The 20631-nt window shown below is 43.9% G+C and overlaps 1 protein-coding gene across 22 annotated transcripts in view; it reads right to left on the reverse strand.

Moving 5' to 3' along the window:
- The window catches only part of ATXN2 (ataxin 2), a 1802199-nt gene that overhangs the window by 1558675 nt on the left and 222893 nt on the right, over positions 1–20631 (reverse strand). For all 22 annotated transcript variants that reach the window (XM_086943042.1, XM_086943056.1, XM_086943053.1 and 19 more), the window contains one exon: positions 11530–11589. In XM_086943042.1, the coding sequence (XP_086799168.1) occupies positions 11530–11589 (60 nt within the window). The remainder of the gene's footprint in view (positions 1–11529; positions 11590–20631) is intronic.

A 20631-nucleotide genomic window follows, 5' to 3' on the forward strand; every position in this document is an offset into this window, starting at 1 on the left:
TCTTTTGAGGAATGGCCCATCTCCAAATGTCCTGTGCTAGTTTGGATAGTTGGAGAGAGTGTGTCCCCCCCTGTTTTTGAATGTAATACATTGCAGTCATGTTGTCTGTTCTGATCAGGACTGCCTTGTTGGTTATTTGCATTTGGAAAGCTTTCAATGCTAGAAATACTGCTAGTAGTTCCAAGTAGTTGATGTGCAGTTTCTTTTGCTGCACACTCCATTTCCCCTGCACTGTGTATTTGTCCATATGCGCTCCCCATCCGGAGATCGATGCGTCTGCTGTCAGTATCAGTTGTGGAATCGGTTCTAGGAACGACCGTCCCTTGGAAATTTTTGTTGTGTTCCACCACTTCAGAGAGCGATGCGTACGGTCGTCTACCAACACCAGATCTGTAATCTGACCTTGAGCCTGATTCCACTGTGTCACTAGACACTCCTGTAGTGGACGCATCTGTAGTCTGGCATGTGGTATTAGTAGTATGCAGGAGGACATCATGCCTAACAGCTGCATAAACACTCGTGCTGGTAGTGAGTGTTGTGGTTGAAATCTTTGTATCAACTTGACCATTGTTTGTATCCTGATTGGATTGGGGTATGCTTTGGCTCTTTCTGTGTCTATAGTAGCCCCCCAGGTATTGTTGAATCCTGTTTGGTTGTAGGTGGGATTTTTTGTAGTTCACTGTAAACCCTAGGTGGTGCAGTAATTGAATGGTCTTCTGTGTGTTGTGAAGACATTCTTCTTGTGACTTGGCCTTTATTAACCAATCGTCCAAGTAAAGGAAGACATGTATTTGTTGTCTTCTTAGGTGTGCTGCAACCACTGCTAGGCATTTTGTGAACACTCTTGGTGCCGTTGTGACCCCAAACGGAAGGACCTTGAACTGATAATGTTGTCCTTCCACTACAAACCTTAGGTATTTTCTGTGGGCTTTGTGAATTGGGATGTGAAAGTAAGCGTCTTTTAGATCCAGTGTAGAAAGAAAGCCCCCTTTCTTCAGTAAAGGAAGTATTTGTTGGAGCGTGACCATGTGGAAATTTTCCGAATTTATGTATGCATTGAGAGGTCTGAGGTCTAAGATTGGTCTTAGAGACCCATCTTTTTGGGGGATTAGGAAGTATAGAGAGTATACTCCTGTCCCTTGTTGATGTTTTGGAACCTTCTCTATGGCATGCTTTTGTAGCAGTGATAGTATTCTTTTAACAATGTCAGATGGTCTTGACTCATTGGACGCTGTTTGGGGGGGATGTTTGGTGGGGTAGCTGTGAGTTCTAGGCAATAACCATGTTGGATAATTTGTCTCACCCACTTGTCTGATGTGATGTTTTCCCAGACAGGTAGGAACTGTGATAGACGTCCCCCGACCGGTGTTATGTGGTCTGGGGGGAGTTGTATTAAGTCACTGTTTTGGGATTGGGGAGTTGCGGTTGTTATTATTTCCGCGACCTCTACCCTTGTTGTTGTTACCTCTGTAACTGCCTCTTGAATTACCTCTTGGTGATGTTGGTGTAAAAGAGGTAGATTGCTGACTTGTTCCTGTACTTTTTGAGCCCCCTCTATAGGTGGATCTACGAAAGGAACCCCTTTGTGTTGGCTGTTGTAATGCTCCCATTGACTTAGCCGTTTCTAAAGTCTCATCTGTGCCTGAGCCGAAAAGTGTCTTCTGATCAAAAGGTTGGTTCAATAAAGCTGTTTGTACTTCTTGTTTGAACCCTGAGACTCTAAGCCATGCATGTCTTCTTATCATGACACTGGTGTTGATGGATCTTGCTGCAGTGTCTGCTGCGTCCAGGGCGCATTTAATGGAAGTGTTAGTTATTATCTTTGCTTCCTGTATAAGCTGATCTGCCCTTTTCTGATGTTCTTTAGGGAGATGTGTGATGAGGTTTTCTAACTCATCATAGTGCGCCCTATCATAGCGTGCAAGTAGCGCTTGTCTATTGGCTATGCGCCAGCTGTTTGCCGCTTGTGATGCTACTCTTTTCCCTGATGCATCTATTAATTTTGACTCTTTATCAGGTGGAGGGGCTTCTCCCGTAGATAATGAGTTTGCCCTTTTGCGAGCGTTGGAAACCACAAGCGAGTCCAGAGGTACCTGACCCTTGATAAATATTGGGTCCTTTGGAGCTGCCTTATATTTTTTATCAATTCTTGGGTTTAACACCCTAGCCCTCACTGGGTCTTTAAATAGGTCTGTTGTGTGACTGAGAAGACCCTTCAGCATAGGTAGAGTACCTGATGTTCTTTGTGCAGTAGGTAGTGTATCTAATAGGAAATCCGCTACGTGAGGTTCTGTATGTAGGTCTACCTTATGATATTTTGCTGCCCTATTAATGAGCTGTACAAAACCTGTGTTATCATCAGGTGGTGAAGGTTTTGAGGGATATAACTGTGGGTCGTCATCTGACCCTGCGTCATAATGCTCCCATCGGTCTTCCTCATCTGGGATAGATTCATCGTCCCCATGAGGTTCCCCCTCCCCTGTGTCACTGTCTACATCTGTGTGAGGTGTAGATGGTCTTGGTGTAGAAGGTAGAGGAATAGTTGGCATAGTGTGAGGAATAGGAGAAGAGGGTGTGACCTTAGGTCGAGGAGAAGTAGGAGGAGTTGTATTTGTCCCCATTGTTCTCTTCTTAGAAGGAATAGCTTTGTCCTCTAGCTGTTCATTCTTCCTCTTCTTCGTCACCACTTTGCCAGTTTGTGGATCGATAAACAAAATCTTTTGTTTCGGATCTGTTTGTTGCTCCTGTGTCGGGACCGAAGCTTTTGGTTCCGAAAGGTGCCTTTGCTTCCGATCGTCCATGTTCGGTGTCTTCGGCACCGAGGATTTGCTCGAGTCCGATTTTTTCGGTGCCGAGTGAGTCTTCGACGTCGAAGCATGTTTCGGTTTCGACATGGAATGTTTCGATCCCGAGCTTTCCCTTGCGTGAAGCTTCGGTGTCGAAGTCGATGTCGACCGTTTCTCGGATCTGACATGGTGGGAGGCCGAGGGTTTCGGTTTCAGTTTCGTTGCCGGGCCCGAAGGCGGGGCGTCGGAAACTTTTTTCAGCGGTTTGACCGGGCTCGAAGGCGGGGTCTTTACCGCACGGGGTCGGTTTTTTGGTAAGGGGACGTCGTCACTCACGGTTTGTTGAACGTCGAGTTCTTCAACCTCCGACTCGTCCCCTTCCGACCCAGACTGTTCTTCATGATCATCTTCTTCTTCGAGATTCTGGTCTTCGAACAGCTCCGGGATCGCCTCCGACTGCATTCTGGAAACCTCGTGTCTTCGAGCTCGACGGTTTCTAATCGTCGACTTGGAAGAAAATGCTGCGCAGGCTTCGCAGTCCCTGGATTCGTGTTCAGGCGACAGGCAGAGGTTGCACACCTCGTGTAGGTCCTTGTGTGGGAACTTAGCACCACATGTTGGACATTTCTTAAATGGAGTCCTTTCCATGGACTCCGGGTCTTGACCACGTCGAGAAGGCCTCCTGTTCGTCGACGTAGAAGCAAAGTTTTTCTTTGATGTTGGAATCAAAACGCGTCGGAATGGAAATGAAATCGCGTTCGATAACAATACCGTCGAATTGGAAAGGGAATACGCGCCGAAAAGTCACTTCTTTCCGAAGTCGATCTGGAGCGCTTCAATCCTCATCCGAACCCGATGGCGGAAAAAAACAATCTAAGGATGGAGCCGATGCCCGTGCGCACTAGCAACCAAAGGAGGAGTCACCAAGCTACAAAAGACTCTCCAAGAGAAAAACAAGTGCAATCATCCGAGCCAAACACCAGATGGCGATCTATTCATAATGTACCATCTGCAGCCCATATGCCTCGAACAAATGTTTATAAAAATGATTTGAACTAAAGTAAAAGGAATGTTGTAGTAAGCCCTGCTGAATGGGTACTGAGGTCAAGCTGTTTAGTTAAAAGTAAGAAATATTGACAGGATGGGACAACGCTCAGCTTGTGTACTATTATGGTGCACAATACTAGGAAGGGTACCTGTAGGCCCATGATAATAACGCATCACACCTTCTATTGTGGTTAAAAAATCCTGCAGGAGTTGGTTTTGTAACAACGTTTTTTTCCTGGAAAAGTTAGTTTGAATTTGACAGACCATATGGTTAATAGTTTTAGATTTCCTGCCACAACCATATTTGTGAAAGAGAAAAGTGCACGAAGGATAATATGTATGATTGGAAATCCCATGAGTGTTCGTAGACCTGCACAACAGTGAAAAGTAGGAATGAATAAGTATACCCAAAAAAAATAAAATAATAAAAGACACAGAGTATCCACATTGTCTTCCTTTTTAGTAGATAATACGTATTTTCTTAGCGGGTTGGGAGAAAAAAACTAAAATTGTATAACATCTTCCCTTGCCAGTTCTCTAAAAATTCGTTTTATACTCACTGCTAGATTTAAGAATGCCCTCCAGTCATTGGAAGAGAGAGGTCGGACGCGATGCACAGCCTGACTGCAAGGAGTGGAACACCTATAAATACGACCAAGGCGGAGCCGCAGAGCCAAGATTCTGGACGAGGCACTAACACCGACAAGAAAGAAAGAAGGGCTATTCAGAAGCCCCCAGCTTGTTGGTCTACTTGTGCCTGAAGTCTCAATCCATTGGGCCCGATTGGTGGGCTCGTTTGTGCAGAGTCTCTGTCCCCCTTGGTCCATCTCCAGTTCGACCCCCACTCCACCCTCTCTTCCTTTGACTTCCCCAAATCCCCCCCCCCCTTTTTCACATGAGGTTTTTATCAACCTGATGAAGGAACAATGGACAAAGATAGGATAGGGTTAGTAGGGATGGACTTCACGGATAAAGAATAGGGTGCGGGTACCCTGTCTAAGATACCAGCGATAGATTAGATTAGTAAACAGGGAAGAGGGATTGTGACCCCAGAGTAGGAACGACCTCACCCTGCAACGTGGAATCTGGACCCGAGCTGGACGCATAGCTCCATCGCCGGTGCTCAACAGCGCCAACGCCAAGATGAACAATGGGAGCCTACAAGTGATGGCTCACTGTAAAAAGACACTGGAAAGAAAAACTCATCGATTATATTAGATTAAACTTCTCTCCCAATCACCTTGTATTAGTTGTGCCCCAAATGGACAAGAAAAAGTTTTTGGGGTGTAAAATGCTACATCACTCGCATTCATAGTGTCATTGTATTGATGATCGCACGGGAATGTCATCCAATATGGAAGAAAAAGTAAACTATGTATCACAAGGATTGTACAACGCCAATTGCCATCCTGAACATGCTTATTAGTTTTGGACTCCCCCAGTCCAGTTCTCAAAAGTACACGCAATGATCTCTATCCCTTGAAAGAATTAGTACAATAAACTGTTTATTTGTGTTACAAAGAATGTACTGCCTTATCTAGGAATTGTGCTCATCACCAAGTTTAAACTGCGGTACAGCGAACACCTTTTTGCACAAACCCTCTCCCAGTTGTTACCCTCACTGCATAAGTTATTGCAGATAACGATCTTCTCCTCCTATTGTCTGTGTATCCGCCTGTACAACATGTATGCCACCAAAAAACTACAATTATCAGCCCAACTGCATGTTTAGCTATGAGACATCTCGAAGGACTGGGCTTGGAAAATATCAATGTTTTTCTTGATCTCAGTACTGGTAATATGTGGTTGGGTGTTGGATGTACACTGTATACCGCCCTAGTGTTCCCTTTACACGAGTACCTTTCGCCCCGAAGACATTGGAATAGATTAGCAAGCTGGCGAGGTATGTTCAAAGGGAGGACTGTTAGAATTAAAATAACAAGCATGAACATTACCTGCGCCATCTTGTCTGGCGAAAGTTCTTTCATTAACATAAGCCGCAGTCATTTTGATCAACCGCAGCCATTTTGTATTCTGATGGTCACCTCTTTCTCACCCTGCCCTCACTAGCACCCATCTGGCCCTCTGACCAAACCTGATGTGTGCTGAGGCCATAACTAACAGGCATGCCTTTGATGGTATCTTCAAAGAGACATTCTATTGCCACAACAACCCTTAGCGCCCTTTGGCTAACCCACCACCTCTTCGGGTCCTCAATAACTAATGAACTTATGAACTTTTGCATTCTTCTCCCCTCCCCACACTTGTGTACTAACCTACGTTTTCAGATACTAAGATGACCCTTGCAGACATGATTTATTGCACCGCAAACAGCAAGACTTGTTTTCACCAACAATGGAACCTGTTTTATCAACGGAACAGACTCTTAGATCTGGCCGGTCTCACATGTTTTAGACCCTGAAGCAAGGCCCTGTTATACCATAATATTGTCTGTTTGACCCGGGTGGGAGGAGAATAACAGTGGGGCTTGTATGACAACACGCTCGGAGCGGGGACTCAAATCTTGTATAAACATGTTGATATAACAAAGGTGGGCTGACATGACAACAATGCATTGTGTAAAATCTGTATAAAAGGAAGAGCCAAAATGAGATGCAGTTAGAGCACCTCCCTCGTTATTTTGATAACTAATATTAAGGTAAATTAGAGGTGGTTTGCAACAAGCGGCATCGAAAGTCTTGGGAGTCACAGCTGCTTTTTACAGGTGGTGGCGCTTGCCATCTCCATTAGACTGCTTTTGGTCCCTCTTTGCATACTTCAGTTGAAACCTGTTCAGGGAGCAGTTGGTTCCCGCTCTGGGATGAAACTGGACATAGGAGTTTCCTCCCCACTGTCGAGCCCCTCCTCTGGGAAGGACCCCTAAATCGGCCCAGCCCTTTCCTTAGGGTACTTAAGGGCTTACCTGTGGGTGGAGCCCCAGATTTGTCGTGGGAAAAGATTCAGATATGAAACCACTTCAACTTCGACCATCCGAGCACTTTGGACTTTGATGGCCTTTGCTTTGGGAACCGAGACTGCAACTGGTTAGATAGCTGCTGCTCCTGGTCTAGTCATCCTGCCAGTCTTCTGCAACGTCAGTGCCTGTGCTTTTTTCCGGTTCAGGGAAGTCCTGGCATGGCAGTTCGGGCTGGACTGTTCCCATGAGGCACAGGGTCAAGACTGATTTGCCTATAGCTGGTTCTGAACTGAGGTGGCAACGTGAGCTAAAGAATGATGATGGATTCAACCCAGATCTGTGACTGGGAGTGAGTGTCTGGAAAGTTTCAGTGCTCCGTCCATCATATCCTTGTGTTTGCTCGGTTTGCCCTAAGTTGACAGGGTATGCCAGACGTGGGTCCCTTGCTTATTTGGTCACTGGAATCAAGCTAGCCTGACTGATGAAGGTTGTTACGCAGAAACCGGTCCCAGGATGCTTGTTTCTGGTTAAGGCAAGACCTGGCTTGGCAGTTCAGGTTCGACTGTTCCCATGAGGCACAGGGTCAAGACTGATTTGCATACTGCTGGGTCTGAACTGAGGTGGCGAAGACAATGAAGATAGATTCAACCAAATATAGAGCACTAAACCCCTTATAACATATACAAATCAGAGCTCACCCACAGGAAAAAGAACACCCTACTATAGAAATATGTTTTTAAAAAAATGTTTGCATTTTATTTTCCAAAAAATGTTCATCTGTTTCATTCAATTAATATTGGATAATATTTCAATAAATACACAAACATTTAATTCAATGTGACCCCGACTTTCATTAAATACAGAGGAGTCTCAGGCATAGACGAAGCAGTCTACTTAGTCAAGGTAAATGTGAACTACAAAAAACAAAATTACATATATATAAGCAACAACCACACAGAAAAAATTCATCAACAAACAAACAATTTAACAAAGGCAATACATTACAATTATAAACATCATGGATACTTTGAACAACACAAATGAGAGGAAGCGCGTTTCTGAATTCAATCTACCATCCTTCATCAGGGTGCTGATGGTATACTCAATATTCAAAAAAGCCTGATAAAATTTATTTCTTTAAACAATTATTGTTGAGGCTTCGTCAATAGTATTCAGTAATATCTGTGGGAACAGGAATAGCATCATTAAATCCTCAAATCATTTCATGCTTTTCAATGCTCTGGGACCCGGGTACGATTCCACTAAGTTTACATATGAGATCTGGCTCCTTGTTAGATATAGATCTTGAGTTGTCTATAGTGTCGGAACATAGGGGCGTATACTATTTCTGGCATTTTTAGCTACACCATATGTTTTTTCTAAGGGGGTACTTTAAATATGCCTAAGAACTTTATGGTTTAAGGTAGTGTTTTATGTCTGCAGCACTGGATCTTCACATTTAGGTTTTCTACGACGCTTCTTTGTCATTTTTTCAGACCCCTTCAACTCGGTTGAGGTAGAGGAGGGATTACATTACGACATATATCCGACTGTTTGACCATCATTTAAGTTAACCCCTTCCATGCTGCCGTTGGCCATTGGCCGATGGCAACGCTAAGTCGCTGGTGCTGCCGTCAGCCAATGGCCGACGCGGCTCCGCCCGTTTTGCGGAAGTGCCGCACTTCCGCAAAATCGGCCGCGCAGCCAAGGTGTTAAACTAGGATACTTTTCTGATGTCGTGCGAATAAAAGTAAGTCTTACAGGACATTCAGTTGTCCATTTTACAATATAAGGAGACTCCGTGTTCCTTTACCAATGTCTATTTGATTCTGCTTATTTTTAGTTATCATTTGAGACTTATTTTGTCCACCTCACCTGTGCGGTTATATGTACTTCACTTCCAACTCTGGATTTATACAGATACCTTATTTTATTGGTATGTGTATTTTTGGTTCCTATTGAATCACCGTCAGATTGAATCTTTAGTCTCTGTGTCTTTGTGTTTCTATTTGGTAGCCCGTCTCCTTTCTGTGACGGAAGTACCCCATCGTGTGAACGCTTATAGTTTCTGGTGTTCTACACCCCCGTACTAAGTAGGCCATTGGCTTTATTCACTGCCATTTTGCTCTCTTATGCGCGTGACAGAACTTTATATTTATTTTGTCTGAATTTTCTTCATTTATGAGACTCTTGTTTTCAATCTTGATGATGTAAGGCGCAGAAGCCCAAGAAGCACTCAGGATATAATTCATTCCATAGATGGATTTTCATCTTTTGGGTGTCTAGCACCTACAAGAACGTAGAGTCTACTATTATTGTATATATTACTTTTGGGGGCATGAGGTTCTCTTTGTTCACTAGCAAGCTCTTTACACCTGGTGTCTATCCTTTTTTGATTTAAATATGGTGATGGTTGGTGTATCTTACCTTTCAGCACCTTTTGTGTTTTATTGCACAGTACTGTCTCTCTCAGGTCATTATTATATTTTGCTCTTATTTTAATTGAGGTTTGAATTATTGAAAAGCATGAAATGATTTAAGGGTTTAATGATGCTATGCTTGTTCCCACAGATATTACTGAATGCTATTGACAACGACTCAACAATAATTGTTTAAAGAAATATATGTATCAGGCTTTTTGAATATTGAATATATACATCAGCGCCCTGATGAAGGATGGTGCATGGAATTTTGAAACGTGCGTCGGCGCGTTTGTGTTGTTCAAAGTATCCATGATGTTTATAATGGTTATGTATGGTCTTTGTGAAATTGTTTGTGTTTGATGATTTTTTTCTGTGTGGTTGTTATATAAAGTCAAGGTGCCCCTAAGTGGTCGACACACCCAGGATCACTCCTCTTCACAGGTAGGTAGGCAGAGCACACTCCCCATATTTTTCGCCGACGCGTTTCGGGTATATTGGAACCCTTCTTCATAGGCAGGTTTCGGAAAATTATGGCAAACAAAGCACTGACTGGTGAAATCCTTCTTTTATTTCCATTTTCGGTATGATAATCACCCTCAATGCATTCTGGGACCAGTAGTGCGCAATAAAGACCCAAATGGGCGCCATCAACATTTCTCAGCTTGCTCAGGGTCCGCTTGCTGGCAGGGTCTCAGGGTCCGCTTGCTGTCAGATTGGAAAGTTTGAGGGAGACAGGCAACACCCTCTTTTCCACTAAAACGGGGGTTGCAGGACTAAAGCTAATCCCCCAATGATTGTTTCTCTGAGAATGTACAAAGTGCAAAACAATACATCTTCAAATAAACATCACAAAATCAACTGTACAGTTTGCAAAGATGAGTTATGAAATTGTGTCTTCAGTGTTATACAACGGCAAAGTGGCACGCAAGCCTTCACTTGCTAACTATATACTATATACATGGTTTTCTCGTGTGACCAACGAAGTTCGCTTCCGAAACGCGTAACCTGGAATAAATTCTTCTTTTGCAAAGACTCCTGAGAGCGCGCATTATTGGACTTGTTGGTAGAGAGATGTATGTATATATATATATATATATATATATATATATATATATATATATATATATATATATATATATACATACACACACATATATATATATATATATATATATATAATGTCATTTTTTTGTTGTTGTTGAGGCATGTACCTTGACTAAGTAGACTGCTTCGTCTATGCCGGAGACTCCTCTGTATTTAATGAAAGTTGTGGTCACATTAAATTAAATGTTTGTGTATTTATTGAAATATTATCCAATATCAATTGAATGAAACATGAACATTTTTGGAAAAGAGAATCATTTTTTTTTTACGTATTTCTATAGTAGGGTGTTATTTTTTCTGTGGGTCAGCTCTGATATGAATATGTCATAAGGGGTTTAGCGCTGTATATGTAGTTATTTTTCCCTGGTTTTCTTCCCTTGATATTTTCTTCACAGGGACCTTCTTGTGTTTAATTGAAGATGGATTCAACCCAGACCTGTGACTGGGGGCGAGTGTCTGAAAAGTTTCAGCGCTATGTCCATCATCTCCTTGTGTTTGTTTTGTGCTCTAAACAGGTTCTTCATAATGCTTGTGGACATCCAAGACACCCAAAGGAATCTCCCTTGGAGGGAAGGAGTCACTCCCCTGCATCCGAAGGCACGGCAACAAAGCTGCCTGGTCTGCTGTTTTGAGCTCCTACAGACTATGAAAGGTTCAGAAACACAGGGTTGGTTCTGCAACTCCCTCGAGGCTTGCCCTGTCTTCACAGCAAGTGGAATTGCCGTTGCCAAGGCTTGTTGACAATCTCCTCCAGAGATCTTCTGGCTCAAGCATCTCCTGCAGCCAAGATCTTCGCCTGCACTGCACTCTCTGCACCATGGGCTTACATTCTTTGGTGAGCTGCTCGAGCTCCTCTTGCAACTCCTTTGCCTCCGGCCTGTGGGTCCTCTTGAGGGTCTTCTTTGGCTCCAGTGGGCTCCCTGCTTGCTCAAGGCCCACTTTGATTTACCTGCTCATGGTGAGTCCATTAGACCTTGCTGGTCCAGAAACTGCACCTTTTTCGATGACTACGTTGGTTGCCGTGGCCAAGGTTAACATCTCTAAATGCCAGAGTGTCATATTCCGGTGTGCAACTTCCCTGCAGTTATCTTGCTGCTCCTGCACAGAATAAGAAACTCCCTTGCCAAATGGCGACTCCACATAAGTTCACATAGACAAAACGTGCAGTGCGATGTCAGAACAGACATTTCAATCAAGTGAGCAGCAATGCTACATCTAGTGAAATAAATGGCCATTAATAAAAACTACTTACAACAACTGATGTCAGTATGTGAACCATTCGCATATTTGCATAGATTCCATCAAAAGAAATCTGAAAAGAAAAAGAAAATAAATGGTATAATCAAAAGATAATATACGAAGTAACTTTTACAATTTTCAAAGGGTTAGAGCAATCGCGAATAGATGACAAATCTAATTTCATTTAAGCACTAAAAATGAGACGTTGCTTATTTTATTAGTTTACTAAAGGTTCATAAAAATCAAATAAACTTGAACAATAGCTACAGTAATAAGTCATCATCAATATCACAAGTACAGATCAACTGAGAACACTAAAGTACCCACAGCACAGATTTAGGAATTACTTAACAAAAAGCGCTGGCTCTAGAATAAGACAAAACTTACCAAGCCCCAAACAACTTATCACCCACAATCCACTGCCTTTAATTTTAGCTAGGGACAGGGATGTGCACTTTTGCGCATGGTGATCCATGTGTAGTACATTTTACCCTGTCAAAATCTGGGCAGAAGATACGGGTCTCTCTAATGGCCTAACGCTTTGAGGTACCACTGCATTGTGTGATTAGTCAACAGTGTGCTTAACCTACACTCCCTTTGAAGGCCAACAGCATGGACTCTAAAGCTCTAGAAAGGTAAACTTCGCTGTACATGAACTGGCGCTTGGGTGGCAGTGTGCATGGGCTGGCAGTGTGTTTGAGGCTGGTAGCCAGTAGGTGTACTGACTTGCTTTAGGTGAGTTTGTAAGTTATCGGATGTTTGGCTGCTAGGTGGTGTGATTAGTGTGTTAGTCCTGTTGGCTTATGAGGGTGATGGGCCCTTAAATGGTGCTATTTGTAAATGTAAGTGCTGTATTGTCTTGGGGCAGAAGCTGGCAGTGTGAATGGTTTTCTGTGTCTGGCTTATGAAAGGCATTTCAAAGGAGAGTACAGAAGTTGGTGCCTTGAAATGGTTTTGCAGCTCAAGATCTCCACGTCAATTGTTCACTGTTCCGGTTTTAAAATTATTAACAATGACTTTCGTAGATTTAGTTAAGTCACCGGTAATGGTTTTGTTATGAACCATTTACTTACCCTTGTGCCAAACCCAACCAGTATGCCTGTGATTGATGTGTGCAATAATGTTTTGTTATTTTGTAGAATTTTACTGTCAATGCATACTCTCTCTGTAGTGAACACCATCCCTCACATTTTTTTGGAAATCGGTCTCTAAGGGAATAATGTGTGTTATGTTTTGTGTGGATCCCACAAGGTTTACTTACCAAGATGACCTAGTGTTCCCCCCTCTTGTGTGCCTTGGCCTAGTGCCCATGTCAGAAATGAATCACACCAGGGTCAACAGGTACACAAGTGGGGTAGCGTTTTTATCAGGACAAGTGGGGAACCCCTGGGAGGTAGGAAGTTTGTGGATACCTGCACATTCCTGTAGTTTACATCACAGAAATGTAAGGAAAATTTGTGTTTTTATTCAATGTTCACCTCCGTGTCTAGTTTCCAGAAATGTCTGGGTTTGACAGGTTTCCCTACATGGTTGCCGACCCCACAACTAACTAGTACACCTACCATAGGTATTATTATCGCCACAGTATGTTTCGGGCTCTTCACCGTCACAGGCAGTTTGCTTACCCACATAAGTGAGTTAGCATTTTTATCTGGAGACCAGGGAGAACGCTGGGTGGTAGGAAATTTGTATCGTTCTGGTGATCCCACAACATTCACACACAAAAATGTGAGGAAAATGTGACTTTTTAATAACATTTGCGGTTTGCAGGGGATTAGGGGTAAGAAAACGCTGGGAGATCCACACAAGCCACACATCCCTGGACTCAGTCAGGTGTCTACTTTTCAGAAATGTCTGGTTTTGATAGTTTTCCTTAGATAGCCGCTAAGCCCGGGACCAAAAACACAGGTGACCCCTTGCAAAACCAGGTTGTTTTGTGATAGATCAATTTAATGTCTCCACTTTATGGTTTGGGTCCTTCCCTGTTGCGAGCACTTGGCCAACCCACATAAGTGAGGCACAGTTTTCCACGGGAGACTTGGAGAAATGGTGGAAGGTGAGAAGATTTGTGGCTGCCTGTAGAGTCCAGATGTGTCCTCACAGCATTGTAAAGAAAATGTGATTTTTTTAAGCAATGTTTGAGCTATGCAGGGAATTCTAGGAAAAAAACCTGGTGAGAGCCACACAAGTCACACCATCCGGGAATTCCCCCGGGGTCTAGTTTTAAAAAATGTGCTGGTTTGGTAGGTTTACCAAGGCGCCGGCTTGGCTGTGGCCAAACATCCACAGCTACCCACGTAGCAAAAAAACATTGCTTCTCAGTGGAAAAAATGTATGTGTTTATTGCATTTGGGCTTACCCACACAAGTGACACTGCTTTTTTGGGAGACTTGGGGGAACAATGGGTGGTAAGAGAGTAGTGGCAGACTAGACTCCAGGACTTTTCCGCACAGAACTGTACAGAAAATTTCTTTAAGGAAAAATGTAAGGTTTGAAGCAGATTCTAGGTAAAAAAAACTTGGTGAGAGTCACACAAGTTACTCCACCCTGGACTCACCCGGGTGTCTAGTTATACAAATGCGCTTGTTTGGTAGGTTTCTCTAGGTGCCAGCTGAGCTGTGGCCCAAAATCCACAGCTAGCCACCTTGTAAAAAAACATGCATTCTTCTAGGTGTAATATGATGGGTCCTAGGTTACATTTTGGAGTGTTTTGTTTCACACAAGTGGGATACCACTTATATCGGGAGACATGTGGGAACAGAATAGCTGAACATTTGTTATTAACAATTGAATATCTCTACGCTTGTGCCTTTCAAATGTGTGCAACTCAGAAGACTTTTTACAAAATGCCCTCTGAAAAACTTGCCAAAATGGATGCCTATAAATAGAGAGATGTAAAAACAACCACTGGTCCTAAACTCAGCATCTAATATACATTTTAGAAACACAGAGTTTTACTTCATACCCTTTTTCCATATGAATTGCTGTATAGTCCGTACACAATATAAAACCATTCAACAGTGCAGTTTAGTTGTTGGCTCTGGGTACCTCTGGATCGTGGGGAACCTACAAGTCCTATATAAGCTAGCCCCCAGAAAGGTCCAGTGGACGTAACAGTATATTGCTGTCAAAAATCTTCCATAGTAAGAAGTTACAGATGAAGTTGTAGACACAAATGGTTGTTTTTTTCAACTCAATTTCAACATTTATTTATTTCAACTGGGAAGATGGTGACCTTAGCACCGCAATCCCTTTGTTGATGCCATTTGCAGGGGAAAAAAACAGAAACTTTCTTCTGCAGCACTTTTCGCCTCAATTTTCCCAAACAGCAGTGGATAACTTATGAGGACAATAACTTAGAGGCCTAACTGTGAACTACCCCAAATAACCTAAATAAAAGGCTTAGTACTGAGGGGTAATGCCTAGCAGTAAAGGGGTTGAGAACAATGTAGCTAAAAATAGTTAACAATGCAATGACAGATTTTAGATAAATACATAAAAGAAGCAGAAAGATACACCCAGAAAGAACAGCCAAAGTCCCAAGCCAAGTCCCAAGCCAATTTATGAAATGGTTGCCTCAAACTAAGGGGTGGACACAGAGCCCCCATCTATCTATCTATCTATGAATCTCTTTATGTTAATACAATGAATCACCTTCTGCTCTACATAGACGATGCATACGTCTTGTAGACAACAATTTACTAAAAAACCATATTGTTCTGAACTACTTTCAAACTGGCTGTTGCTTACTAATGTTGATAAATTCAATACTCTAGCTAAAGCAGCAAATTAAGCATTTTGGATAAGTAGGCATTAAGTGAAACTGTCTTTTTTTACCCAGTTTTGCATTTCTAACAAACACCAATAGTAAGCATTCTAGAATTTCTTTTGGGTTGAGGGTGCTAGAGTTTTTTTTAGCTTAACTGTGGCAAGAGAAGCAGTGTTTGCCTGTAAACCCTCTACTGTGGAGGATGTGAAACTCAAGTGAAAACAGAACTCAGCGTTTGGGGTGCACATCCACTCCTAAAGCCCCTCACAGTCTTTGTGTCTCCCCCCCTTTGGGCAAATTGGTGCAACCGCCCCTAATTTCCTCTCATCAGCATGGCAGAATACAAACTAGACACCAGGGATTGCTGATACAAAAGAATGGAGTGTTGGTCAGTCCATCCTAGAATCACCCGTACCACCAACCCTTACAGCCCAAACTGTCATTCTGCCACTCTACGGTGTAGATTTGGTAATTTACCTTCGATTGCACTACCCACAAGAAATCAGACTACACACCAGGATCTGTATGACAAAAAGATCCGGGGGGAGGGGGAGATTGAGCAACAGATGATTCAGTCCGCTTCTTTTGCCTCTGGGGCACTTTGTATTATAGATGGGCCCTTAGGTGCTTGGCTACTATCTTTTACAATATGGATCACACCAGCACACAGATTTGCCAACGTCATCTTGTGCAGGCATTCCCTCATTTGCATGGGGGCCTTAGCCGAATTACAGATGCGGCGCAGAGGCAAAACCGCCATATATAACTGGCACAGTCTGACTGTATATCCGATGTACGATACCCACCACCACCTCCCCCCTCCCTCCCCTACCCAGGAACATCCCAATTTTCTTAGTTGCCATAAGGTATGGCTTAGTATTCAGGTTCGAAAATCAGCCTGCACCCGAGTTGCCTGGTAATTAGAGAACAGAGGGAATTAATTGTATGGATATCAGCACATATTCCTACACAAAATCTAGCAAATGTCACAAATAGCATTAACACAACAATTTGTCCTCTCTCTTTCCACGAGGGAAAGGGTCTGAATGCAGAAATTTGGCACAGGGTCGACTGCCACCAAGGGAACCCTCCAGCAATTGGCATTTCCTTATCGTGAAGCGCCAAAAGAAACCAGTGTGGTGTGGCTTGCATGGATCTCAGCACATTGTCTTAGAGTAATTTGCAAATGTCAAAACAGTAGTTAAAATACACTTTCTGGTATTTATTTTACAGAATTTGGAGGCACTTGCAACCAATGGTCTTAACACTTTGCGTTCCTACACTTTTTCCTGATAAAATGCTAGCCCCCATATGTGGATTGCTCTCTAACACACATCACAGGATCGAACCAGGACTTTATCGATCTTGAAAACACATTGACACTACATTTACTTCACACAGTCCAAGTTTTGACTAATGCCGTTACAGACGAAAGGTCCGGACGCATCAATAGCATACTGTTTATATCAGTGTGGGAATGCTGGGTCGTAGGACTTTAGTAAATCCCTATAGATTTTGTAACTTTTCTCACATTAAAGTGAGAAAATGCAATTTTAGTAAAGTTTGAATTTTGCAGGACAATGCAGGTAAGAAAATGTAGTGGGATCAATGAAAGTCACACTGCCCTGGACTCTCCCATGTGTCTAGTTTTCAGAACGTCTGATGTTGGATTCCAAAGATGGAATTAGTTACTTACCTGTACACTATAGTTCTCCAGTATTATCTTTCATAGATTCACATGCTTGTATCTTCCCCGTCGTCATGGTGGGAGTCTCACGGTAACAGAATGACCAAGCAGTATCATAGAGAAGAAAAACTGCATAGAAAATCCCCATAGGGGCTGTATTATTTGGTAACCAGACCATTTCTTTGTTTTGGTCCAAAAGCTAGCCAATCAGAATTGCTGCCCTGCCCTCACACTCCCCAGCAGCAGCTTCCTGCCTCAGATTTCCGTCCCCGAGTGAGAGACAAGGATAAATTCCGAGAACAAGATCTGCCTGAGAAACGGGGAGGCGGGCGGGCGCATGTGAATCTATGAAAGATAATACTGGAGAACTATAGTGTACAGGTAAGTAACTAATTCCTTCTCCAGTATTACATCTTTCATAGATTCACATGCTTGTATCAGAGTAGTAAGCAGTGCTCACCATATCCGTAGCGTTTCCAGGACAGAACCTAGAAGGAAGCTCTGCCGCCAAGCAATGACATAATAATAGCTATGAAAAACATCAGCAATACGATAAATGCATGTAATTACGCATCAAAGTACTGTATAGCAAAAAACAATATGCCATTAGGCCATACCTTACTGGAATAGACGCTTCAGAACAGCCTGACCCACTGCCGTGTCCTCCTTCCACGCAGTGTCCAGACAGTAGTGCTTTGTAAATGAGTGGACACTCTTCCACGTTGCTGCCCTGCAGATATCTGGCAGTGCCACTCCTGCGAACAAGGCCATCGAGGTTGCCATCTTCCTCGTTGAATGCGCCTGCACTTTAGAATGTAGCGGCTTCCCCGCTTTGTCATGACATTTCAGGATAGCTGAGGATATCCATCTAGCAATACTCAGTCTCGACAATGGAAGACCTTTTCTCTGCCCTTCAAATGCGATGAACAATTGCTTGGACTTACGGAACGGCTTTGTCCTCTCAATGTAGAACTTTAGGCATCTTGAAATGTCTAGAGAGTGTAAGGCTCTTTCTGCATCCGATGAGGGCTTGCTGAAGAAAGTAGGTAGAATAATGGGTTCGTTCAGGTGAAAAGACGTCGCCACCTTGGGAATAAAGGTAGGATTAGTTCTCAATATAACCCTGTCCTGACGGAATTGTAAGAAGGGTTCCTCCACCGAAAAGGCCTGGATTTCGCTAACCCTCCTTGCAGATGTTAAGGCGAGAAGGAGGGCTGTTTTCCAGGACAGGAACTGCAAGTCTGTCTTATGTATGGGCTCAAAGGGTGGCCTCATAAGCTGCGATAGCACTGTATTCAGATGCCACGGAACAGGTGGTCGTTGGATGGGTGGAAAGACTCTAAAGAGTCCCTTGATAAATTCCTTTATTACTCTGGACGACCAGAGAGATGGTTCGTTTGGCTTTCGCCTGAATCGTGATATTGCTGCTAAGTGCACCTTGACTGAAGCATGCGAAAGGCCTGACTTTGATAGTAAGAGCAGGTAAGGCAGGATACCTTCAGGCTGAACCTCAAAGGGATGCAAGCTTTGTCTGTTGCACCAGTGGCAGAACCGGGTCCATTTTGCTGTATATGTTTTGTTCGTGGATACAGCTCTCGCTTGTGAGAGGATATGCCTGCACTCTTGCGAAATGTTTAGATCCTGAAATTCACGCTCGTGAGGTTCCATGCGGACAACTTCAGAGAGCGTAGATCCGGATGCAGAATCTGGCCTTTCTCCATGGAGATGAGGTCTTGAAATGTCGGGAGCTGAATCTTGTCGCCCCTCGACAATTGAAGGAGGTCTGAAAACCACGCCTGTCTTGGCCAGGCTGGAGCAATCAGTATGATCCGGCACGGTTCCAGTCTCATCTTGCGCAGTATGCGCGGAATCAACGGGAACGGAGGGAACGCGTATGCAAACCTTCCTGTCCAGTCCATGAGGAATGCATCTCCCATGGATCCCTGTTGACGGTACCTTGACGCAAAGTGAGTGCACTTTGAATTGGTTTGAGTCGCGAACAAATCTAATGTGGGAGTGCCCCACCTTTGGAACAGAATGCAAATCTGAGTGTCGTGAAGTTCCCACTCGTGTGTCGCATTGGGAGTGCGGCTCAGGGCGTCCGCCCGAGTGTTGAGGACTCCCTGTATATGCTGGACTTGGATCGAGATTTCGTTGGATATGAGCCACTTCCAGATCCTTTGCGCCAGTGCTGACAGCTGTTTGGATCTCGTCCCGCCCTGTTTCAGCAGGTAAAACATGGACGTGGTGCTGTCTGTTTGAATAAGTACTGACGACTGACGTATTCTGGGAAGGAAAGCTTGAAGCCCTAGGAATACTGCCTTGAGCTCCAACATGTTTATGTGAAGCTGAGCTTCCCAATCTGACCAAAGGCCCTGAATCTCCAGTTCTTGAAGATGCGCGCCCCATCCTTTCAGTGAAGCGTCCGTCGTCATCACGAAGTCGTGATCCCGAGGAATGAAGCTCAGTCCCTGGTTTAGGTTTTTTAGGATCTTCCACCATGACATGGCCACCTTCATACTGGTCGTGATGGTAATGCGATCCTCGAAGGTTCCGCTGGCCTGTACCCACTGCTCGTCGAGTTGTTCCTGCAAAGGTCTCATCCTTAGACGACAGTTTGGTACCAACGGGATGCAGGATGACATCATCCCCAACATGGACTTGTAAATTCTCACGGAAGTGGACTTTTTTGCTTGTAGAGAAGTCGTCAGTCCTCTGATCTTTCTGATCCGATCTTTGGAAGGGTAGGCTTTGCCCTCTTTGGTGCATATCCATGCCCCTAAGAATTGTATGCCCTGGGCCGGAGTCAGCGAGGACTTCTCCAAGTTTGTTCTCAGGCCTAATCGCTGAAACAACCGGACGCAGTTTTGTAGAGCTTCCGCTGCGTCCCTGAAAGATGGACCTGTCACCAGCCAGTCGTCCAGGTATGGGTAAATGTAATGGCCTTGTAGCCTTAAGTGGGCCGCCACCGGGGCCATGCATTTGGTGAATACCCTCGGGGCCGATTTGAGTCCGAACGGCAGGACTTTGAACTGGAAGTGGCGACTCTCCACAGCAAACCTCAAATACTTCCTGTGCTTCCGATGGATGGGAATATGGAAGTACGCATCCATGAGATCCAAGGACGCTAAGTAGTCCTTGCCCTTTAACATGAGTAAGATCTCCTGCAACGACAACATTCTGAAGGGTATCTTTTTTATGTAATGATTGAGATCCCTCAGGTCCAATACCTGTCTCCATTTCTGGGCCTGTTTCTTTTTGATGAGGAAGAAATGTGAATAGAAGCCTCTCCCTCTGAGATGCTGTGGTACTTCCTCTATGGCTCCCTTTTGTAGGAGCGAGAGAACTTCCATCTGCATTTCTTTGCGATGATGGTTGGGCCTGAGCACTGGAGGGTGGTCCGGTGGTATTTCCACAAATTCCAGTGTGTGGCCCCTGCTGATGACGTCCAGGACCCATTTGTCCGATGTTATGGACATCCAGTTGGCGTAGTATTGAGACAGATAGTGGTCGTCGTCCGGGATCTGTAGTGTGGGGAGCGCCTGCCTGAAATCATTGACGTCTATTAGACTGCTGATTTTTCCCCCTGGCGTTGGATTTACCTCTGGACTGTTGTTGGTAAGAGGAGTTGGAGGATCTGTACTGGTTGTTGGAGTTAA

The sequence above is a fragment of the Lissotriton vulgaris genome, chromosome 11, assembly GCF_964263255.1.
Source record: "Lissotriton vulgaris chromosome 11, aLisVul1.2, whole genome shotgun sequence".
Lineage (NCBI taxonomy): Eukaryota > Metazoa > Chordata > Amphibia > Caudata > Salamandridae > Lissotriton > Lissotriton vulgaris.